Raw genomic sequence first — 21,652 nt, 5'->3', positions numbered from 1 at the left:
TTTAAATAGACCTGATAATGCCTCTCTGAGGTGGGTAAACACAAAGTATCATTATCCCCATTTAACAGATGAAAGAATAGAGGAAAAAGGGCTTGGGCATCTCTTCCGGTGCCTCAAGATGGGTTTTATTTCCTCTATCTCACAGAGGAAATGTCTCTAGGGTTTTCTAGCAGCCCCCCCCCCGCCTTCTGTGATACTCAGGGTCAGGAATAATTGGAAATGCCTTAGCTTCCCATCTTCTGACATTGGAGCTGCCCCTCTTCCTACCTCCACGAGCCTGGCTGTGTGGTGACCAGAGAATGGTCAGTCATATACACTACTCAGTTTTTCTAAGATGGAAGTAACTTTAAGATTTATTTGGTCATATCCTAAAGACAATTCATGCTCGCTGAGAAAAAGTCTGACTATATTTACAAGCAAAAAGGACTTAGTATACAGTAGGTAGTCAATAAATGCTTCTTTTATGAATGAAGAAATGGTAAACAAAAGAACGAATAGGTGAAAAGAGTCACTGGTAATCCCACCTTCAAGAAATCATTACTGATCCTTTATCATCCTTTTTGTTTGTCTTCTCTCATCTGTTTTAAGGTCCAGTCAGTGAGTGTGGTAAGGAGTCAGAAGGCAAAAGGGGAAGGGGGAAATCCATGTTTCTGAACTATAAGGTGGAGGAGTCAGAGGGTAACACTTTGGGCAACGGTCTTACTGACAAACACCCAGATCTAACCTGCCACCTTCCTCTGCACTGCCCCAAACCCTTTCGTCTTTTATGCCTACTCAAGCATGTCCAAATAATCAGTCTTGCTGTTGGCACACCACCACATCCCTGATTTTTACTGGATATCCCTATTTTTCTCTTTGCTCTTTAGGATTATTAATGTCTCACAGAATGGGAGCTACCCATGACAGAGAAGTTTACCACATTTCAGTTATTAGCACAATGTAAAAACTTCGTGATATTTGCCGTATCCAAACACTATGACATGATTTAGTATTTTATTTAAAAGTGCTCACTTAAATAACATTTAATCCCATTCTACCTTAGTGGTTCTCAGTGCTGCTCGCTCTTTAGAATCACTTGGGAAAGCTTTCACAAAGTATCTAGGATGGGGGCAAGCTCTCAGAGATTCTGGTTTAAGGACTGAGGGTGGGACTCAGCATTGTTTTTTACTTTGTTTTGTTGTAAGCTTTCCGTGTGATTCTAACGTGCAGGCACTACTGAGAATTATTGCTCTGAGCAATCACATTTATGAATGATGGACTTCATGGGTTAATTGTTTATTTCTAACACATGCTCACATGTAGTAACAGCTAACCTAATTATTATAATACATTTAAAAAATGGTTTTTCGTGTGCCATCTGAACTTGTCTCACATCCTACCAGAGGAAGGAAAACATAGTTGAGGACACACTATAGTAAGTGGAAGAAGTCAGGACTTTAAGGTCTGAACCTGTGAAAACCATGGTACATTCCAACTCTGCCACTGCTTATGTGTTTGGCTGTGAGAAGATCCACCTCTTTATGGACCATAGCTTCGCACGTCGCAACTGTAAGTAAGCATCTTCCCGCCCCCTCACTCCTCGCCCAAGCTCCTGCAGCATGCCGGGTTCTTCCACAATTCCTCCCTCGCACGTACGAATGCCAGGTGGATTAGGAAACGTGACCATGGCGTCCCATGCGTGGAAGGGGGAGTTTGCTCTGCCTTTGCCACTCTCCTCTGGGACCGATCTGGTAGACTGGCCAATGATGGGAGAGGTAGATATGACAAAGAAACCTTCATCTGAATCCACAAAATGTAGGCCTCCTCCCTGAGATCCTAAGCCTTCAGGGCCAGAACAGGTCCCCTGTACATAGCACCTCACACTCCATCCTTGGTCCTTTGCTTCATGAGGACCATGGCTCCCAGCCAAATTTATACTCACTGCATATCCCCCCTCCTTCCACACCTCCCAGATTAAAGCTTCCTTTAGTAACTAGAAGCAGTTGAATATCTTCTTTGCTTGATTACCTATATAATCCCTAATTCTAATACCTAGTACTTAGTGCCTTTCTTCTGAAGAGCATAAATTGCAATGGAAATAGCATCTCATTAATCCTTCCCTGCATCCCTGTGAGGAAGTTGAGTGGCAAGTATTACCTCCTAGACTAATCCTCATGCCTGCAAGTGGGACATAGGATCTCACTGCTCACTAGCACAGAGGCTTGCTACCGAACGAGCTGGCAGGGACAGCCAATGTTTGTGCGACAGGAGAAAGCTCTTCTCCTTGCTCAAGAGAGAAGTGGTTCTATGCAGCCTGTCACCAAGGAGCCATTCCAGCTCTGTGTAGCTTGGTGACAAAAGGAGATAAAGCATCACTCTCACGCTAGTGCTGGACCCATAAGTAATGCCTGCATTTACACTCCTAAGAAAGCTCAATTATTAGACCATGCTGCCCCCTGAGAACTAATCTCATTATGGAGACTTCTCTCTCTCTCTTTCTCTCTCCCGCCCATCTGGCTGGCTTTTCGAAAAGATAGAGTGACTTCCTGACCTGGGGAAACTGGTACCTGCCACACAAGAAAAAGTGCAGAAAGACACGAGATCCCAGAATAATGTTGAAAATTCAAGTTCAGGATAGCACAGAGCCGGCTAAAATTACTTGTCTCTGAGGGTCTAGGACCTAACAGTCAAAATGAATATATTAACAAAATCAGCATTCCAAAGAAAGTCCAGCCATCCTGGATGATGCCGAGGGGGGCCATGGCCAGATCCTACCTCAGGGTCTAGAGCCTGATTTTATCCATTACTCTTAACTCCAGGGAGACATTTCTCGTGGGGAAACTAGGAAGCTCGTTCTGAGGAACCGGAGCCAGCCTCCCGCCACGCAGGCTGTTTCCAGTTGGAGAGTCCCTGCAGGAGTGGCCATGCGGGAAGACAGTGAGAAAAGTTGGTTAGTAACTGAATATATTACTCCAGGCTTCTCTTGGAATATTCATGGCAATAAATAGGCGTCCACCTTCAATTCAAGCAAAGGGAGTTTCAGCTGATACCATCTAAATGGGCCCAGAATTTGATTAGAGGGGAAGAATAATCCTATGAAATCATCCTGGGGTTAAGATAAATGAAGAAGGTTACCCTTACTTTTGGGTAGATAGGCAGCAAGGGACTGAGGCAGGCCCGGGGTGTGTGTGCTGTGGAGACAATGAGGTGTGGCTTGTGGGATCCAGCTTAGGGACACCCCACTGCTGTGGGTGAAATAGGAGTCTCTTATCCTCCTCCTTTTTTCCTCTCCCTCCCTGTGGGGAGCCAGTTCTTTCTGTTCTTTGCTGCTTCACCAACCCTGGAGGGGCTAATGCTGAAGTAAACCCTAACTCCAGGGCTTTGCAAGAGGCTAAGAGGCTCCCCAGTGTTCCCGCCGGAAAGGGCATCTGGGTGGAAGCCTCCCAGACCCTCCCAATCAACCAACCCATGACAACGTCCACTTCAGTCATCAGCTCTTTCCCAGGCAGGAGCAAATCATCCTGGGGAAATTGACCACATTCTCTGAGGCTGAATTGTGGACACTCTACTGTGTGGCTTGCATTATTCTGAAAATTCTCTAGTGCAGTAGGTACCCCAATTCCATCATCAGGAAATAAATCCCTTAGGAGTCTGGTAATTCCAATAACTTTCCCCGCTACGCATTTCCCCCTTTCTCATGTCAGTTTATCAGATTTCCTTTAAGTTTGCAACATATTTCCCTCAAACTTATCTCTCAGTAAATTACTGTTAGCATGTTCTCCCATTTTCTACAGATATGTAACAAATTGGAAAGCAGAAGCAATTTTTTGTTTTAGTCTCATGATTTTCAAAGTGTGGTCCAAAAACCACCCGTCCCAAAACCACCTGGGATGTGGCTAACTATGCAGGTTCTTGGGTCCACATTCCAGATCAAGTTATTTAGACTCTCTGAGGTACGGCTAGGGAAGATATATTTTATTAAAAATCTCTATTGTTGATTTTTTTTTTAAGATTTTATTTATTTATCTGACACAGAGAGAGAGACAGCTAGAGAGGGAACAGAAGCAGGGGGAGTGGGAGAGGAAGAAGCAGCCTCCCACTGAGCGGGGAGCTCCATGTGGGGCTCAATCCCAGGACCCTGGGATCATGACCTCAGCTGAAGGCAGGTGCTTAACCGACTGAGCCACCCAGGTGCCCTTCTATTGTTGATTTTTAAGAGAACTACTGATTTAGGCATTGATGAGGCGGAGGAAAGAGGATATGTTTCTCTTCCAGCTTTGTATTACTGGAATAGATAGCTATTCATGTATTGCTGACTTGGACTATTGCTCAATTGCCTATATAACTTTGCCCTATAGGCCTAGTTGAAAAGTAACAATTCAGTTAGCTCCCCTAACCTGTTTTCTGATTCCTGGATCCTACGGTATAAACTGGCTCTTGTTATAAACTGAATCGTGTTTTCCCCCAAATCCATATGTTGAAACCCTACCCCCCAAAGTGACTGTACTTGAAGACAGGGTCTTTAGGAGGTAGTTAAGGTTAAATGGGGTCATCAGGGTGGGGCGCTAATCCCATAGGACTGGTGTCTTTGTAAGAAGAGAAAGAGACACCAGAAATCTCTGTCTCTCTGTACACAGAGGAGGGCCGTTTGAAGACACAGAGAAGGCTGTTGTGTGTAAGCCAGGAAGAGAGGGATCACCAGAAACCAACCTTGCTGGCAACTTGACCTTGGACTTCCAGCCTCGCAGAACTGGGAGGAAACAAACTCCTGTTATTTAAGCCACCCAGCGTGTTATTCTACAATGGCAGCTCAAGCCGGCTAATACAGCTTTCCTTAGAACCGTCCAGCCAACAGGAACGCAGGGCAGAAAGAGACCAACGAATACCATGCTCACTTTTGGGAACTGACACTTGAGAAGGAGCCTTCTATGGTGAAACATGCGTAACTACCCTGAGAAAGGGTTTTCCTAATTTTACCACAAAATAACTCTACTTTATAGCAGCCTTCCATCTATACTCTATACGGAGAATTTAGAATATGGGGAGGTAGGCTCCTATCTACTCCTCTGTTTGGTGTTCAAGTCCTGTACGTATGCAGTAAATGTAATGGGTAACAATGTTCCAGTGGAGGAAGGGCAACTAGGAGGGATAATAACAGATACAGCTAATGGAGAGAAGTGATTCACATCCGCTTTTGTGGCAGACTCTAATTAGTGTCTATAAAGCCATAGACATGAATTTCTCTGTGCTTTCACAAATTTTAAATGTTTCTTATGCTTTGAGACTCTGGAGTTTCCTTGCCATAAAAAAATGTGGAACATTTTCCAGACACATCTTTCTGAGTTGAGAATTATTCTTTCTAGGTCAAAAAGACTATCATTTTCTGGAACTTGGGCTCTCAGTTTGACTAGGCTGATGGAAGGCTTGAGGGGCCCCTCTCTGCACAGTGGGTGCCTCTTCCTTGGAATAGGGTTTTACTTAGACTACTTGCTGCCGGTGTAGTTTGCTGCTTTCTACGTCCGGAGAAAACACAAACCTGGAATTTATTTGAGTGCATTAGAGTGATGTTTACATATTTCAGTTTTGCTTTGTCTGCTTTCTCTCTCTCCAGATTTTGAATATAAGAGTGTCTGAGTGACAGCTGAAGTTTGTTAGCTTCCAGAGATACTGAAGTGACTGCCTAGAATTAGTATCTTGTCTGTGTGAGTACGACTTCCACAGAGGGAAGAAGATGCCTGCCTTTTAAACACATATACAAATGATTAATTTAGAGAGGTTACCTGCTTTCTTGGGATGTGTTGGCAGTGCATACTAGAAACTATAAAATTATCCTATACCTTTGATAACACTTTATATCTAGATAAAGAAATCCACGTTAAAATTCCTACCACTTGGAACCCAGACCTATGACAGGAGTCAGAGATCTGGAGTAGTCTTTGTTATGTAGTGGAGACTGTAAACCTTAACAGAAAGCAAACATTTGATTGTTCAAAGAGATTCATAATCAAAACAGAAATTGTCCATCCAGGGGCGCCTGGGTGGCACAGCGGTTAAGCGTCTGCCTTCGGCTCAGGGCGTGATCCCGGCGTTATGGGATCGAGCCCCACATCAGGCTCCTCCGCTGTGAGCCTGCTTCTTCCTCTCCCACTCCCCCTGCTTGTGTTCCCTCTCTCGCTGGCTGTCTCTATCTCTGTCGAATAAATAAATAAAATCTTTAAAAAAAAAAAAAAAAAGAAAAGAAATTGTCCATCCAGAAGCATAAACACTAAGTTTGGGAAGTGATTTGCTGAACGTTCTTCCATATGCATACACTCACCGAACAGCTGTGAATAGCACCTGACCTACTAAGGGTCCTAAGTGTAATGTCTTGTCAAGAGTAGCAGGTATTTTTTATCCCTGAGGAAAACTGCAAGGAGACTGTAGCAAAGGAAGATGAAAGTAGGCAAGTTATTATGTCAAATTTAGCTTTCCCAGGGCAGAAACCACCTTGGGGGTACGTGCCGTGAAGCCTTTAGCTGAAACCCATGATCAAAAATCCTGGGCTGTACTGATTCCTGCTGAGCCCCATAAGGAATACTTCTGCATCGCCTTCCAATTGAGAGCATCTGTTTTGCAGGGGTTTTTTTCTTTTTACGTATTTTTTCTTCTGCAGTGGCTATTTTGAGTTCTCATTGTCTTGGCAACCAAAAAATTTCACTTCATTTCCCTAAAATAATTATTGTATAAACACAGTTTGAATAGAAATGTCTTCTGTACCTCCAAGAAAATTTAAATAAATTAATTAAGTAATGGATATATTTTTTTGAATAAAAGTTTTGCTAAACCGATCCAAACTATCGGTTGAGAAATATAATGCTTAAATCAACCTAAAGCCAGAATAATCACACAAAGAAGAAAACAAAACAACAACAAAATCGCCCACAGATATTGTCTTCAGTCACACCCAACACCACGAGTTTTAGTAACAGACATATGTGTGTCATACAAAAGTATCTGGAGGGTTTTCCACCATACAATTTGCATGCATTTTCTTTTCATTTTTGTCAGCTACAGCCAATTCCTGCAGAAGATGGGTCCTGGCTGTGATCGAGGAGCACAGGAAACACCACAAAAATCCCTGGGGCACCTGGGTGGCTCAGTTGGTTAAGCGTCTGTCTTCAGCTCAGGTCATGATCCCAGGGTCCTGGGATCAAGCCCCACATCTGGCTCCCCAATCAGCAGGGAGTCTGCTTCTCCCTCTGCCTCTGTGCTCTCTCTCTCTCAAATAAATAAATAAAATCTTTTAAAAATCCTTAAAAGACTCATAACTCAATCAGAAAAAGACAAATAACCCAACTACGAAATGGCTAAAGGATTTGACTAGACATTTTTCAAAGCAAAACAAACAAAACAAGTGGCCAATAAGCACGTGAAAAGGTGCTTGACATCATTAGCCATTAAGGAAATACAAACCACAGTCAGCTAGCACTTCACAGCCATAATGTGGTCAGAAAGACAAAAAGCGTTGGTGGGGATGTGGAGAAAGTGGAACATTTATACACTGCTGGTGAGAACGCGAAGTGGTGCAGCTGCTTTGGAAAACAATGTCACAGTTCCTCAAAAGGTGAAACATTTGTTCATTGTTCCCTGAATACCATATGACCCAGCGATTCCACTCCCACGTGTATTCCCAAAAGAAACAGAAACATAAGTCCATATACAAACTTGTACACAAATTGTTCATAACAGCATTATTCATAATAGCAAAAAGTGGAGACAACCCAAATGTCCATCAATTGATGGATACATAAAATGTGGCATATCCGTACAGTAGAAAACTATTTAGCCATAAAGGAATGAAGTACTATTACATACTTCATCATGGATGAACTATGAAAACATTATATGAAAGAAGCCAGAAAAAAGACCACAAATTGTGTGATTCCGTTTATATGAAGTGCCCAGAACAAGCAATTCCATGTGTCTCTGGAGACAGAAAGTGGATTAGTGGTCGCCTAGGGCTGAGGGGGAGCAGAAGGGAGATGGGGTCTGATTGCTAATAGATACAGGGTTTTTTAGGGGGGTGATAAAAATGTTCTAAAATTAATTGTGCTGATGGTTGTACAACTCTGAATATACTAAAACTACTGGATTTTACACTTTAAAAGGAATTGTATATTATGTAAATTATATCTCAACAAAGTCATTCAACATGAATCCACCATGATTTCTCTAACTTTTCCAGTTGCTGACATGGATAGATCAAGAAGATGGAACAGACTCCAAGACTGCCCTAAGTTCTGTAGTTCATTCTAAAGTTCCTGCTGAAACATTATCACTATCAGAGCAGCACTTGGGATTCATGCTATGATAATCCAGCTCTAGAAAGAACATATTGTATGGACTTAGGAGTGCTAACAAGTGAACAGAAAAGCAAATTAGATATAAATAGAACTATTCTCATAAAAACAAAAGCTACCGGTTATAAAGTATCCATAGCCAGGCACTATGTAAAATGTTGCACGTGCATTCTTCCAACATTCAGAACTGGCCAAATGAAGTGGGTATTATTATGTACAGTTTATAGATAAGCAGTCTGAAAATAAGTTAAGTAAATCACCCAAAGAAAGCCGGCTTGTAAGTGGTCAAGGTGGGATTTGACCCACGTCTGTGTGACTTTCAGGTCTTAATTACTATGCTATAGAACTGTTTAAGACGTTTGCATTATAACATAACCATTTTATTTGTACCTCCTCTTATGCCATTTTCTCTCTTATTCATATATGTATATTTCCTAGCCTTACTTTGTAGTCCCTACCTACAGATGTCATTTTGGAGGGAACACTTGTGAAAACCTTAAAACAGGGAGATTACGGGGATTGCCACTGACTGTAGTGGTACAGTTGTCATGGTAACCAATCCACCCAACTGGTCTCTGCTACGAGGCACACACTTCTGCCTCTATATAATACACCAATATTGTCTGGGATCCTTGGCGGCATCAATGAACCCCTGTTAACGCATGTGAGGTAAAAAGTGCTAAGGTCCTAGTGTGCATATTAAAGCACTAAAGTTTTCCCTTCAAAGTTTCTGTCTCTGACTCACAGATATTACACTCTCTCTTCTAATCCTTTCCATTCGCCCAGGATGTTCTGGTGTGGTTGGTTTCGAGGGGGCCTAAAGATCAGGGCCAGACAGTGGCCTGCCGCTTTGTTCTGGGGAGGATCTACAAACGTGATTATTTTCTTTCTGGGGAAAAACTGACCCTCCCAACCCAGCCATTCCTCACTCAGTGCCAGACCGAATTGCTGACTGTCCCGCTCCCATTCTCACATACAAAATAGACCTTTGGCTACTAGAAGCACATCTCAGAAATCACTGTATGGAAAACTGAAAGCTGGCACCCAGCAATATACACTGTCTGTGGATATACACGCACACACGTACACACCTCCATCTATCCCCATTTTTCTGCAATGTCTCTACATTCGCAAGGACTCTTCCTTCTCTAACATGGGTGCTGTCTCTCCTCCTCCTCATCTCCATTTCACTGGCCTCGCCTGTCTTCAGAGGCACCTGAAGGCACATAAGGCAGGGAAGTGAAACCGACTGTAATTCTTCAGTTCACTTCTCTGCCGCCTCCAGTGAGCCAGTCTCCATACGGTGGCCCAGCTGAGCTCTGAGGAAGCTCCGAGTCCCTGCGCAGGTGCAATTTACCAACCCGCTCACAGGCGCACCGGGAGCCCAGCACCTGACATATGCATGTGACGGGCTTGGGGACAGCAAAACGAAGCGTCTAAGCTTGAGTTTATGCGATTAAAAAGAAGAGGGACTAAAGGCCATCATTTTCCCTTTGAAGAATTACAAATAAATTACTGAGAGCAATCAGATAGTCTAATTTTCCCACTTCCTTCTGATGCCCTTGTGTTCACCTCCGGGTTCCTTCAACTTCATTCATCTGGTCTGAAAAGTCTCTGACTAATTCTGTGCTTCAGTGAAATCACAGATATAGTCAACAGTTTTCTTGATAGGCAAAAGTGTATTCAGGTAAATTTTGCTTATTGTATCTTTGAAAATTAATAAGTTGATTTTAAATAGCATTTTCTGTGTATATGGTTTTATCATTGTCTCAGCCTATCCTTACCAAAATCTGGCAGGTAGAACTACAAATATTAACGCATTTTACTGCTGTGGGGCTCAGCTAAAGTGGAGCTAGGACTCCTACGAGGTTTATGTTTCTACCATACTATTGCTTATTTTCCCAGTTCAAATAAAAAAAAATGCTGATTTTTCCACTATGGAATTCAGCCATGTCGTGGATAACCCTTAGCAAGGCCTACGACTTCCTGTTTGATTTCAACAACCCTTTCCACATAAGCCCTAGCCACACACACTTTCTCTCAGTTCCTGGAAGGTACCAAACTTTTCTCTGCCTGGTGCTCACGCTCTTCTCCCAGCTTCTGCTTTTCCTGGGCTCACACCTTCCTCCAGACTCATCACTCTGGAGAGCTCATCTGTCAAGGCTCATCTTCAACTTCTTTGCGGATAAAGTCTTCTTTGGTCTCCCCAGTGAGGTGATAGGACTCAGTTATGTGTTAGCGCATGGAAGTTTGCTAATCTGCAGCATGTATTACCAGTCTGATGGATTCGCGTCATTCTGTATCCTTTTTCCTTATACTGTAAACTGCGCAAAGTCAGCAATGTGTCTGTCTTGTTTAGCTCTGCATCTCAGAACCTAGCTCAGGGCTTGGTGGATGATATATTTATGTTCAGTGCAAACGTGGGGGATATTTCGCAGCAGAACTTCTTGTTAGTGGTATATTGCAATGCATCGTCCCAAGTTCCCACTGTGGGGTGGTGCAGTGGTAGGCGTGGATTTAGAAAAGCTGCCCAAGGTTGTGAAGGCCCCCTTGCTTCTCAGGTCTGCTGCCAGTTCCAATTTTACTGAAAATTAAGATGATTTTACAAGGAATGCAGCTGTATTTTCATCTTCTCCTATTGGAATAGCAGACTGTCCCCTTTGAACTCTGACACTTCCGAAACTACTGCATTACCTAGCACAAGGACACAGAGTTTTTACCAAAACATCTTGATTAACTCAGATTACAAATACATAATTGCTGAACTGAATTGAATTATAGGACTGAAGATACCATGATCGACCTTTTCTTCTCCTTAGGGAAACAATCTTTTTTTGTTTCTTTTAAGGACTGACTTTTCTTTCTTCAATGGAACACCATCAATAACCTTGTAAACTATATTCGTTGGGTATGTAGTGACTTAAATGCTTCTAAATTTGTACTTCTTTGTCCAACAATTATTGACCACCTACTCTCCGGGCTCTAGAATTTCTTTGTCCATCTTCCTGCACTGCTCGTCCTCTTTTTCTTTCTGTTTCAGATGGTTTATCTTTTAATAATTTCTTTGCCCATATTTCCTTGTATTTCCCTTACTGCTGCTTTTTCTTCTTTTTTTACTTATGATTTATTTTCTCTCTTTGCATCATAAACATTCACTATTTTTATTTCCCTACAATTGTAGGCTTTCTCTAGTATATATCTGCTTTAATTCTCATGTTGCAAACAGTTCTAACCCTATTTTCATTAATATTGTTTGTGACTAGATAGGCCATTTTAATATTCACAGTGAAATAGACATATTCACTGTTTCATCTATGTCACAACTGAGAGTCCTTCCTCTGGTTGACTCGTTCTCCTGCCCATATCATAATAGTGGTGTGTGTGTGTGAGTTTAAAGAAATCATCATTAGTAATTCATGCATCATGAATTATCTTGGAAGTTAATGGAAAGGACATAACAATAAATATATTTTCTGAAATTCTAAGTGAATGACAGAAGGTATAAACATTTATGGCAAACAATTGTTAAAATGATTTTCTTGAAACGAAATATAAACAGAATAAATTTCCAATTAGGGTAACCTTATTTTATGTTATTAGAGTATACAGGCATTTTTATAATTCTGGCTTCTACCTGTTGTATTTATCACCTGTAAGTGTCACCAACATGAATAGCTTTCTATTGTCCTCACAGAAACAAAGCTAATACCACTCTAGTACTCCACCAGTGCACAGAAATCTAGGGAAAAAACCTCTTGGTTTAAATTCAAGCTCCTAGGCTTTGTTTTGTTTTGTTTTTTATTTTCACAATTATTTTTCATAGTTATATTGAAAGTTCTTATTTTTATTGATTTATTTAAAATATGTTGGCTCATTGTACTTTTAGTAAGTTAATTTTGTAGTGAAAAATCTCAGCAACCCCATTATATAGCCCCTTAATCTCAGAACTAATAATTAAGTCCGGTAGACCAACGGGAAAGAATATTAGCTTTCCAAAGTATCCCTCTCACTTCTTTTGTTTGGGTGGGTTTGAAGAAGCGTTAGAAAGTTGTAACTTTTAATCTCTTCTGTGATGTGGTAAAACAAAGATATGGAAGGTGTAGATTAGAGTTTGCTTTCTGTATAAGCCGTATCTATAATAGACACTCGCAACAAGGGAGCGTTCTTCAGATGATGATAACCGACTCCCAACTCAATCCTATCCAGATAATTAGACAAAGTATTTATCTTCTCTGAGCCTCAATTTTCTAACATTTAAAAAGATGAGAAGAATGTTACAAGGACTAGAATATATAAGTAAGTAACATGTCGAGCTCATGGTAGTTACTCCACAGTGACAGTTACTATTGTGGTTGGTAAACAACATTGTGTGTATCAATCATCTTTAAAATAACCTCCACTTTTATTTCAACATTGGCTTTGTCAATTCACACTTAACTGACCAAATCCTAAGTGTCCACCTCAATTACACTTAAGACCAATAACAATTCAAATTGAACTCACATTTCTAGGTCAAGGTCGGGCACTTGATCTGCTGAGGGAGACAGACACATAAACCAAACCTACAACAGCAGGACTGCTCCTCTAGAGCTTACTCATTTTGGAGAAGGCAGGGAGGTACTATAGATATACTGCATCCAGCTAGCTCACTTGGAAGTCAGGAGTCCTAACAACACATACCTTTGATCAAAGCAGCTGGAGATATAGGACAGCATTTAGAAAAATAATTGTTCATGTGTTCGTTTATGTGCTTTGACTAGTCAGCTGGATATACGCATGTCAATCTTAGCAATGTGCTAAATGTACCTGACTAGTTTCCTACTGGAAATCATTAAAATATCATACAAATGATATTTAAACTCTTCTGAATAATGACCAATCTAGTTGGTTCTCTGTATAGTATGCTTGAAAAAAAATGAGCGGCTCATTCACTTTTTAAATTAATTACTCTTTACTTTCCTGAGATTGCTACTTAAATTCTTAAGCCTTATTATGGGAAGTTGAAATTCTAATTTGGCATTGGTAGAATTACTGAGACTTGTAGTCTTTCCAAGCAGAGGTAGAAAGATCAATGGGATTCTTTCCACTAGAATAAGGAAAAAATTTTGTGTCCATTTTGTTCATAGATATATCCCAAGTGCCTAGGACACGGGTGGGCAAACTATGACTCACAGAACAACTCTGGCCTGCCTCCTGTTTTTCTATATGCGCCCCTCCCTGAACGGTTTTTACATTTTTAAATGGTGGGGGGAAAAAATCAAAAGGAGAAGAATGTTACATAACGTGTGAAAATTATACCAAATTTCAGCGCCTACAAGTGATGTTCAATTGTAACACAGCCGCGCCCATTCATTCACATACTGTCTGGGGCTGTTTTTGTGCTACAAGGGAAGACTGGAGTAGTTTTAACAAAGATCATGTGACGCGCAAAGCCAAAAATAATTACTATTTGGTCATTTTACAGGGGGAAAAAAAAAAATTCAACCCCAGGCCTAGAACAATCCCTTTCCTTAACTTCTTTTAAAGTCAGACACATTAATAGTTAACCCTCACAAGTTTCTTTCCAAAAGAAAAGTCTTAAGTCTATATAGAAGTCGAAGGACGATCACTAGATCGTATGCTAGCCTGGAGAGCCTCAGAGCAGGCAGCGGAACACTGTGGATGAGAACAGACTCCAGAGCCACACCGCCGGGGCTCAGACTTCGGTTCTACCCCTTAGCAGCTGTGCAACCACGGGCAACGTGCTTAACTTCTCTGTGTACCGGTTTTCCCATCTATAGAAGGAGGCTAATGCTGGTTCTCATCCCTTTTTCAAGAACTTACTTTTTAAGTTGTTTTGAGCATTAAATAAGTTAATGTTTGTACAATGCTTAGAAGATCCTCTGGTATGAAGTAGCTGTTGTCAATAAAATGATACATTTTTTACTGCATTTTTAAGTTAAGAAAATAGAGATACTTGGAAATTGGCTAAGGTAATGAGTGAACCTCCACGTGTTCATAAATATGGAAAAATACAAGATACGAATTAAAATTTGAACATGTCCACTTGTGTCAGTTAATCCTCTAAGCCAATGCAACACATTAATATCTACTCTAATTGCCTTTTGATTGTAGGATATAACTATTTGGCTCCCATACCTGTGATATAATTTTGTAATCAATGGTCCTGTTTCACATAATAAACAAATTGTATTCTGAATGGTTGAGTAACTTCTGATACAAAAATCTAACTACCTAACAACTTCTAATCTGAGGGTATCAAATTGATATAAAGGGAAGTAACAATCTAGAGAATACATGGATACAAGATTAGTTTGCTTTGCTAAGGTTGTTATTCAGGCCTTAGGAAGAGAACCAATGGAAAATATAGTCCTACATTTAAAGAAACACTTTTTAAGCACTAAAGCCAGGAATCAAAACTGTGTATTAGGAAATCTAATGGCTTTTTAATCATTACAAGTCATTTTAGCCAATAGATAATTGTGTTCCTGATGTTTAAGTAGATTTTTAAATTAATTTATATGAAATCTTTAAATAGACTTTTTTAGAGAGTGAAATATTTATAAGGTAGCCTTCTGTCTTCTATAAAATATAATCTCTGGAAAACTACACTTCAGTGTAGGACTGTACATGGGACTGTAACAGCTGGTGGTTATATGTTTTAAAAAATATGATTATTTTCACCAATGCTTTTCTATTACAGGTGTTTTCTTGTAGAAGGTTCAATGGACTTTTGTTATGTGCAATAGTAATGTAGATTGAGGAACATATTAGTGAAGTGCAACACTGAAGCTTTCTTATTTTATAATCTTAATTCTTTCAACTTGCAATAAGTGTTTATTTAACTGTTACATCGTGTGAGATGCAATAAAAATGTAAGAAAGAAGTTAATGAATCTAGTCCAAATTGACTTATTAGAACAACTACTAAATTATGCACAAAAATTTTAAAAACACAAATAAGAAACTTTGGGGATTAAAGTAAACTTAGACTGTATGTTTTCTGATATTTACTTATTAATGTACTAAAACATCGCATGTTATGTTACTTATTAAATTAAATTTTCATGCTTTAGAAGCTTTTAAAAATGACTTTCCCAGAAACTTTTTCAAGAACTTATTTCTTAAGTTTCATATTTCTTGCAATAAAACAAAAAGAAAATAATAAGACTTTTAATGTCTTAATTTTTGTCTCCTCTCTTAAATTAGTTATGCATATATTTGAATATAAGATACTAAAAGTCTTTCAATTTTAATTTATTATTCTTATGCTTAATTTGCTAAAATAAATCATGAATCTGAGCATAAATAGCATACTCAGAAAGATTAAAGCAACTAGAGCAAAAATTAAATATTAATATGGATATTTATAAAGTCTTCAGGCTTGGGTTGTTTTATTTTTCTAGATGTAATAAAAATTCAAAATTATTTCATAATCCTTAAAAATATTTAAAATATTGTTATTACATTAATAGCCCTACTTTCTATAGATAATGTATTCTTAAATAAATTCTTTTTGAAGTGATTCTATTTCCTTATATTTCATACTTTTTCCAACAGATTAGTCAATTTTAGTTTTTCAACTCCTTGCCTAAATTTGAGGAATTCTTTCACATTTAGACTTTAAAAACTATAGGTGGATAAAGAGTAATAAATACAATGCATCTCCATTTAATTGTCTTCAATAAAAGTGATGCATTTGCAAAAGCAATTGTTTAGCACATGTATCCTTCTGTTAAACTACATGTAAGTCTGAGAGAACATTTTTATATTCTGCTGATGCTATAATAAATGGGCCAATATAATACTATTGGTTACAACTTACAGCATTTTTGTCTACATTAAAGTTAAGATCTTGATGGTTAGTCTGACATTCTTTCTGCAAATTAAAATTGGAATAATGTAATTAGTCCCCCCAAATTAAAATGCTACAGTTATCAATAATGGACCAAAAGCTAAATTATATTACTTTGAGATCAACAACAGGTTCACATGAACTGTTTTCTTCTCTGTATCTTCTGCTTTTAAAGAAAAATACAGTTTTCTTCCTACCGCAGAAGTATCAGATTCTTGCAGCATCCATGACACTTGTAAGCATTTAGTGGTCAGACACCACTACATATCCTTCAAATGATATGGCCCAGTGAAGCTGGAAGGTGTCGTCACGGAGCCAGGCAGCCTGGTATCTCAGCCATCCACCAGGACAGAACCAGCAGGCCCCAGCTGGTATGCTGAATCCAGACTAAGGTGGAAAACGGATTCTGCATTTTGAAAGTCAACTGTTCTTCTAACATTGAGCCCTAGAATATACTTATTAGGTAAAAGTGCATTGAGGGCTTCAGAAATTCTTTATAAGATCAAATTTGTAACGCTCATATCCCAAAATCACTCCTAAAACAAGTTAAGCCTTCATCTTATTATCCCTCTGGGCTTCTGAGTTTCTACTAGATTTTACATGTTTTTAAAAATACGAATAAATGTATGTTCAGGACTATAACTGTGTTGTTTGAATTCCTGAATATGTATAATATATGCTAAATTAAGTATACCTGTAGGTCATTTAAAAGTGATAAAAGTTAAGATAACAGAATATTAATCACCAGTGCCCATTGGTGTGGTGACATTTGCCCATCGCACTAAGTTTTGATCTTTAGACAAATGAAAAACTCTACAAAATAAAAGTACATCCCATGTTCTTATTCACACTTGGACTCCCGTGCTCACTATTCAAGCACATGGGGGTTTGAATTCTTGCTTGTGCTATTGTCCTACTGTCATTTATTGACACAATTCATTAACTCATCTCTCACAAATAGTAGAAAATCAACTTAGAAGGTTTCTAAGTCCAAGATTTCCCATACCCCTGTGGGCCTCACCTGAATACCAGTGCCTTACAGAATATCTTCCTTTTCTTAAAATATTTCTACCTAGGTCTAGTAGAAACATCACGACTAAAAATAAATATTTAATCCCATAAAGCTGCACAAAAGCGACCCCCCTCCCCCCACTGTATTCATCCTTCTGAATGGGAAAAATGCCATGATGGATTTTTAAATCATGTAACACTCTGGTGGATTAGGCTGGCATCTGAAATCATGATGTTTTATCATGAGAAACTGAGAAGATACTGCTTCTCTTTTTTAAAAAGAGAAAGAAACGCTCTGCTAGGGCTCATTAAAAGGGGTTTTAAAATTGGAGCCAATAAAACACGACTGTCGATTCCTACAGTTAAAAAAAAAATCTCAGCAACATTTTAAAAAGGCATCATTTCTCTCTCCCCTTTGACATGAAACCCTATTTGCAGCACACACAGACACATTCCGAAGAGCAACAACAAGTCCCCAACTTCTCCATGACTTCAGAGCAGGCACAAGGACCTAACTAGAGCCAGATGACTCTCCTCCCAATTTTCAGCTGTGCTCCCCTTAGAGTGGGAGCTGTAGGCATGATTCACTCCGACCCCCTGAACCCTCTTGCTTTGCTCTCCTCTAAAAGTGAAAAAGAAAGGCTTTCCACAAGACAAAAAAGTTTGCCTGGGTCTGCCATGCCAGAATTTCCAACAGTGACCCTCATAGGCAAAATGTTTGGGGCTCCAACTTCCAAAGGGAGCAGACCTCGGTCCCTAAACAACAACAACAACAACAACAACAACAACAACAACAACAACAACGACAAACCTTGAGAGCCTGACAGAAAGAATGAAAGCTCTCCTCACGGAGCGTGCCCAGGACGCTCCTGCTCACCCAAGGCAGGAAAGAGGTGGAGCGCGGTGGGACTTGTCTTTGCAGAATCCTTTCCCTTAAGCAAGCTCATGTTGAGATTTGGAGGGACGACCGGTTAAGAGAGTGTTCCAGAGCTGCACTTGCAACTGCCCCGGCCTTTGCCCCACCTGCCTGTCAATTTCAGTCCCCAAGTCCCACATTTCTTGCTCTGGGGATGTTGAGAACGTGGGCTTTCCAGCGCTCAGGGATGCTGTTAGGCCACTTCCCCGTTGACCTTTCGGGGACTCCGAAATCAACTTTCGCCACACCATCTGACTTGTTTGTATGCGTTTGTTTTCAGTTTGCCAGAGCCTCCCGCGCAGCCCACCCATCTCCCCCCTCCCCTCTGCCCCCTCCCCTCCCTCCGGCCTTTCCTGCTTCCACCCCCCCGCAACCCCCGCCCTCCTCTTTGTTGTCTCCTACCTGCTGGCCAGGCTCTGCCTGCAGTGCTGCCTGAAGGGCATCAGGTGGTAGTTCATGGCGTCCAGCAGCAGCTTCTGGCAGACCGGGTCGGTGCGCATGAAATCCACTGACTGGACCCGCTCCACCAGCTCCGGGGCCGGAATGAGCGCGAAGCGGAGGCGCTTCATGAGGTCGGGCGCGTACTGCATGCGGGTCTCGCGGTCGTGCTCCAGCCACAGCACGGACATCTGGAAGAGCGCCAGCTCCGACTCCACGGGGGGCGGCAGCGAGTCCAGCAGGGCGCGCATCTCCTCGAAGTTGAGCAGCAGCACATCCTCCACCAGGTACTTGTTGGCCAGCTTCTTGGTCTCCTCCAGGCCGTGCAGCGCGGCGATCTTGCACACCTGCTTGTAGTTCTGCACCGAGATCTGGTCGTTGAGGAACTGCACGCAGAGCTTGGTGACCTGGGGGATGTGCAAGATCTTGCTGACCGACAGCACCTCCTCCACCGTGTCCAGGGAGAGGGTCACGTTGGCCGTGTAGAGGTACTCGAGCACCAGGCGCAGCCCGATGGACGAGCAGCCCTGCAGCACCAGGTTGTTGATGGCCCGGGGACTGGTCAGCAGCTTGTCGTCGGGGGAGGAGGAAGGAGTCCCGGGCTCCTCCTGCGGCGGCGGCTGCTGCTGCTGTGGCGGCTGCTGCTGCGGCGGCTGCTGCTGCTGGTCCTTGGGGGCCCCCAGGCCGTCCTGGCCGCCGACCCCTCCCCCGAGAGGGGGGTGACTGGAGAAGAGCGATCGGAAGTACTGCGAGCAGGAGGCCAGCACGGCCTTGTGGCAGTGGAACTGCTGGCCCTGGGCCGTCAGGGTCACGTCGCAAAACAGCTGCTTCCTCCACAGCAGGTTGAGGCCGTGCAGCAGGTTGTCGCTGTGGCTGGGGTCGAAGGTGGAGGTCCTGTCCCCGGATCTGGACATGGCGAGCTGACTTGGCACACCTGGCTTTAAACCCTCCTCCAACCTGGCAGACAGGGGTGGGGGATGGGAGGGAGGGGAGAAGGGTAGTGGAGGGGGTGGGGTGTGGTCGGGGTGGGGAAGGGTGTGGAGGGGAGGGGAGGGCGAAGAACGACAATCAGTGTTCAGCTTGGCTCCTGCCCGGCGCGCCCCAGGACCCCGACCCCGGGAGTAAGGTCTGAAGGCACTGAATCCGTGAGCGCCACCAAAAGGGCCCTGTCTGGGGTCGGGGCGCCGGTTCGGCTCCCAGCTACTCCTCTCGCCACCGCCCACACACTTCGTCCCTCACTTTCCTAAAACCACCCTGGCTCGGCTCTTGGCAGCGACAGGGGTGGCAGCAGCGACGGCAAAGTGGCGACGGAGGCCGAGACACCTCGTGGGCTTGTGTCCATGCCGGGCCCGAGAAAGGGAAAGGCCGGGGAGTGGGGAGCCGGGGGTTCCCGGAGAGCGCAGAGGCGACCGTCGGCGGAGGTTCCAGGTCAACTTGTGCCTGCAGCTTTGCTTTTCGCAGTTGGTCCAGTTTGGGGGGTAGGAAAGGGGACCCGACAAGCGTGCGGGTGGGCGATTCTTAGCCCTCCAAAAGCTGGGAAGACCTTCGATTATCCGTGCTGCCCCGAGAAACTCCTAGGCTACTAGTCTGAGGTAGCAGATAAAGCCCTTTCTTCTCCCGGGAAGTGCAGTGGAGCGCGGTGAGGACCAGCTCAGTGGACTCGGCAGAGGCGGGAGCTGTCCTTATCAATTCTAGCTCATTTCCCTCACCCCGGCCCTGCCTGCTTCCCTGCTTCGCAAACTGTTGGCTTCCCCGTCACCACTCAGTTTTGCTAATTTTCCAGAGACGCCTTTAAACCTGGCAGGAGAATCCTTTCAGGCCCCCACCCCCGGCCCCCCTCTCCCGCCCCCAGCATTTCAAAGCGCGGAAGTTCAGACGTGTGTCTCCCCTTCTCTCGCGGGGCGGCACCGGGGAAGACGAGGAGGGAGGAAGTGGGGCTACTGGGGTGGATTTAGAGCGGGAGCCGGGAGGCCCGGAGGGATTCACGTGAGAAGATCTGTCTCCTAGGCACCAGGAACAGTGGCTTTAACTCCAGTAACTGTGAGAAGTTCAAGTTAACTGGCAGGTGTTGGGGGAGGGGTGGGGGCTGTCCAATGGAGGGGGTGAGGTTCCGTGCGGGGTCTCTGCATCCCACCCAGCATCTCCACGCGAAGCCTCAGCGCCCCTACTAGCCCCTCGGTACAACCCCCAGCGCCCCCCCCCCACTCGGGCACCCCCACTCTCCTGGCCCTGGAACTACTTCTGTAAAAAAAGTCTGAACCGCCCGCATCTAGGCGGAGGACGACAGGATGGGGGAGGCGAGGCGAAATCGATATGCCAGGTCCTTAACCTGTAATTGCACCTTCCAGGGCCGAGCAGAAAGGGACCCTCTGCCCACATCCCGCCCGCGCGCCCGCCCGCCCGGGAGAGCCGCCGCCGCCGCCGCCGCCGCCGCCGCCCGGCTCCGAGGGATCCCGCCGGACCTGCCCCTTCCACTGCGGCTCACTCTGCCCTGCCTGGCGCCAGTCCTGGATCGCCGGCTTCCTATTTATACCACACTGGGCTCCTCTCGACTCACTTTACCATCCCGTTCCAGGTGGACCCTAACCTCCCTCGAGCTCCCTCCCCCGGCAGGACCCCCTCCCCCACCGGCCCCCAAAGCTCTGGCTTTCCTGAAACATCTCCCAGAGTCTCTCCCTTTAAGTGGACCCGGTCATACCTCTCTCTCGCTCTCCCCGCTTCGTTGTCTCGCTCCCCCCCATCTTTTCCTGTTCCCCTTCCTTCTTGTTCTCCTTTGCCTTTCCCCCTCATCTGCTTATTTCTTGCAATAGTTTTATTCTTTATGAGCGTTTGCCACACAACTACCCCCCCCAAAGACTCCCTCCCCGTCCCTTCCCCCGCCAACAACCCAAAAGACAGAACAAAATACACACAAGGCAGACACAAGGCCAGAAACTTACCTGCTTTCAACCAGCTGCAAAGTCAAGGCTCACTTAAGCTCCCCCCCAAAAATCAATTGTCCTTCCTTTTTAAAGGTTTGCTCTCTCCTTGGGAGGGGGAAAACACCTTCTGGTTCCCAACTCCAGGCAGTCACTCTTTACAATTTATTTTGTCGTACATCATTTGATCACCATGA

General features: G+C 43.4%; 1 protein-coding gene across 1 annotated transcript in view; it reads right to left on the bottom strand.

Annotated features, from left to right (window-relative positions):
• The window catches only part of KLHL14 (kelch like family member 14), a 97,749-nt gene extending 78,272 nt beyond the window's left edge, over window positions 1-19,477 (bottom strand). The window contains exon 1 of the mRNA XM_040632609.1: window positions 18,502-19,477. Coding sequence (XP_040488543.1) covers window positions 18,502-19,451 — 950 coding nt within the window. The 5' untranslated portion in view covers window positions 19,452-19,477. The remainder of the gene's footprint in view (window positions 1-18,501) is intronic.
• Window positions 19,478-21,652: the final 2,175 nt, after the last annotated feature.

Source organism: Ursus maritimus, unplaced genomic scaffold (genome assembly GCF_017311325.1).
Source record: "Ursus maritimus isolate PB19 unplaced genomic scaffold, ASM1731132v1 scaffold_18, whole genome shotgun sequence".
Taxonomy (NCBI): domain Eukaryota; kingdom Metazoa; phylum Chordata; class Mammalia; order Carnivora; family Ursidae; genus Ursus; species Ursus maritimus.
The sequence above is the reverse complement of the archived record's forward strand: the minus strand, read 5'-3'. Positions and strand labels throughout refer to the sequence as shown.